Here is a 2,603-nt window from a genome sequence, read left to right as displayed (position 1 = left end):
CTAAATTTGTCTGCATTTAACCAGTTAATTGCATAAGATATGTAATGTGTGACAGGGGCCTAGGAGACGGCAATCCCAGGGAAATGCAGCAGTTGGGCTTGGTTGTGGGACATGCAGTTTGAGGTGTGAATGAGCAGCACTGAATTTTTCTTGGTTGGAAAATAAATCTAAATATGCAAATGTTACAAACCCACTGGGTAGCTGCCCCTCCCTAATCTATTTGGTAACAAATTTAAAGATTGGTAACCATAAACTTACATAAAACATACATAGCTTCTCTATGCATTCAAACATTTCGAAAGGACAAGAAAATTGCTTGCTTCAGTGTCCAAAATATCTATGTACAGAGAACAAACTATTGATCCAATGCCTCTTAAAAGCACAAGATATCATGCAGCTCAAAATGCCTGACTCAGAAGGAATTTCTGATGTCTGGCAAAAAGCTGCAGCTTTGGGCAGGAAGCTCTACAACAGAACAGTGTTGGTATGCAGGTGCCTCTGCACGAGCTTCTGCAACAGGGACAGAAAAAAATCTCTCCTTGAATACTGAAATTTGCTGCAGCTTTCACCCAATGCAGGACTCACTGTTTTTGGGAGAAGGGAGGTTGAAGTTTAGTTTGTTAAAAACATTAAAGCCCTCAGCCATTCTTTGTGCTGTGTTTTGTTTGTGTGTTTTTTGCCAGTAGGAATGTAGATAAGATTGGAATAGGACTTTCTGGATTATAAAGTCCAGTTCCTTGCTACTGAAAGGAGTTATGCAAAATAAACCCACTTAAAATGTATCAACCTTTATCTTAAAAAGAATTAGGTGGTTTGCTCCCCTTTATTCTATTGGAAGACTGTTTGCAATTCTTTTGTCATTTGTTTGTGGGTCATACCAGCACAGTGGAGGCATCCCCCACCACAATGAAGGGAAGATTCATACTGCAAAGTGGCTTGAAGAAATCAGAGCACCAGGGAGGTGGTGGGCAACAGACAGTATTTTAAAAGAAAGTTCTGAATCTAGGAAAATGGATGACTATGTAGATAAAATGGGAGGGACCGGCATCTAGTAATGACATCCATCATATTAAAAAGGAGCTGGTTTTCATTTGGCTTCCTTGGTTACAATATTTAGGAAGGCGAAAAACCGGAAGTGAGAGATTAAGAAGGGAGACAATTTGGGACAAAAATCTCTGCCTCAAAAAACAGAACCCCCCCCCAAAAAGCAACAAACCCCCCCCCCCAAAACTTCACACAATCAAAAAGTTGAAGGAAGAAGAAAGCACACCAGATTAATAATTCTGCACACGTTTCTACAAGGGAATCCTACAGTTTCAGTAGTGAGATAAAAATATCATGTGAAAAGCATGTACAAGGCAACTGCTCCCAGTGCCTAGCAGATGCATTTTTTTGCTGTTAAGCTAATGAACATGGCACTGAGATAGCACATTAGTATTCACCTTTGTGCTGATCCACACATTCCATATGCGAAGAACTTGTTAGCATAGGATATAGTTCCAAAAAGTGACTGAACAAGGCAAGGGAAACAATACTGATTTTGACTTGGTCTATAAATATTGTTATCCTTCAGGGTCAAACCATGGCAACTTGTCAGGTTTCTGAATGAGATGGAATGCTCTTCTGATCTGCTAAGACATCTCCTGTGTTCTGAGGACCCCAGCATCTCTCTTATATCCATTATTCCCCAGTTACTGCTGTAATAAATTAGCTGTGAAAAGTGTTTCATTATATTAACTCAGATTTTGAAAGGTACATGGCTGGCTGCGTCTATTCCTCAATGTTCTTGTGTCATGGTGCCCAACAAAAGCTGGATTAACCTGCTTGCAGCTGTCTTCACCTTCCACACCATGAGGCAGACAGACCAGTGGCCTTCCATGCGACACAAAATGAAGTACTTCATGTAGGGATCCACTGGAGTGAGGGTCCTACCTCTGTATAGAAGAGGGTGAAAGCTATAGGCTAAAGTTGACTAGCCATCCACACTATGGCTACCTTTGTTCTAAAGCTCTAGCTATGGCATGTGCTACTGAAGTACTAGATTAGAGATGCATCACCCCAAATGAATAGCACCCTGCAATCAGAAAACATGCTCTATTTTTTGTTCTAAGAGGCAGCAATCCAACTGACTTCCATTCACCAGTAATATAAATTCCACTTTAAAAAAAAATACAGGGATTGGCATCCACGCAGCACAGTGCAAAGTGAAAGAACTTTCTTACCTGGGAATGCGTTGATATCAATGACTGCATGCTGCCCAGTCTGATTGTTAATGATGATGTCAATTCCAAATAGGGAAACTCCCAGAGCCTGTCTCAGTGCTTTGGAGATCTCCCGGATGACATCATCATCTGGCCGCTCAAACACACCTTCAATTTTATCAAGCTACAACATAAAATGAAAAAAATCCTGGGTGCTTGGAACTCAGCTCTCTCTTCACTGCAAGTGTCAACCTAAAGAGTCTCTCCATCTCACAGAGCCTAGATCCAGCTGCAGGGGAATCCTTTCCATGAATTAAAAAAAAGAGAACCCACAACAGCTTCTTTTGCCATTTAGCATCTTACGCAAATTAAAAGTTGGGCTTCTCCACTGTATCTCATTCA

At 41.0% G+C, this 2,603-nt stretch overlaps 1 protein-coding gene across 1 annotated transcript in view; it reads right to left on the bottom strand.

Annotated features, from left to right (window-relative positions):
* The window catches only part of ITPK1 (inositol-tetrakisphosphate 1-kinase), a 329,726-nt gene that overhangs the window by 12,658 nt on the left and 314,465 nt on the right, over positions 1-2,603 (bottom strand). Inside the window, exon 9 of the mRNA XM_019518638.1 lies at positions 2,223-2,385. Coding sequence (XP_019374183.1) covers positions 2,223-2,385 — 163 coding nt within the window. The remainder of the gene's footprint in view (positions 1-2,222; positions 2,386-2,603) is intronic.

Source organism: Gavialis gangeticus, unplaced genomic scaffold (genome assembly GCF_001723915.1).
Source record: "Gavialis gangeticus isolate Ggan-Ray unplaced genomic scaffold, GavGan_comp1, whole genome shotgun sequence".
Classification (NCBI taxonomy): domain Eukaryota; kingdom Metazoa; phylum Chordata; order Crocodylia; family Gavialidae; genus Gavialis; species Gavialis gangeticus.
Note: the sequence above shows the minus strand (reverse complement) of the source record. Positions and strands in the feature narration are given on the sequence as shown.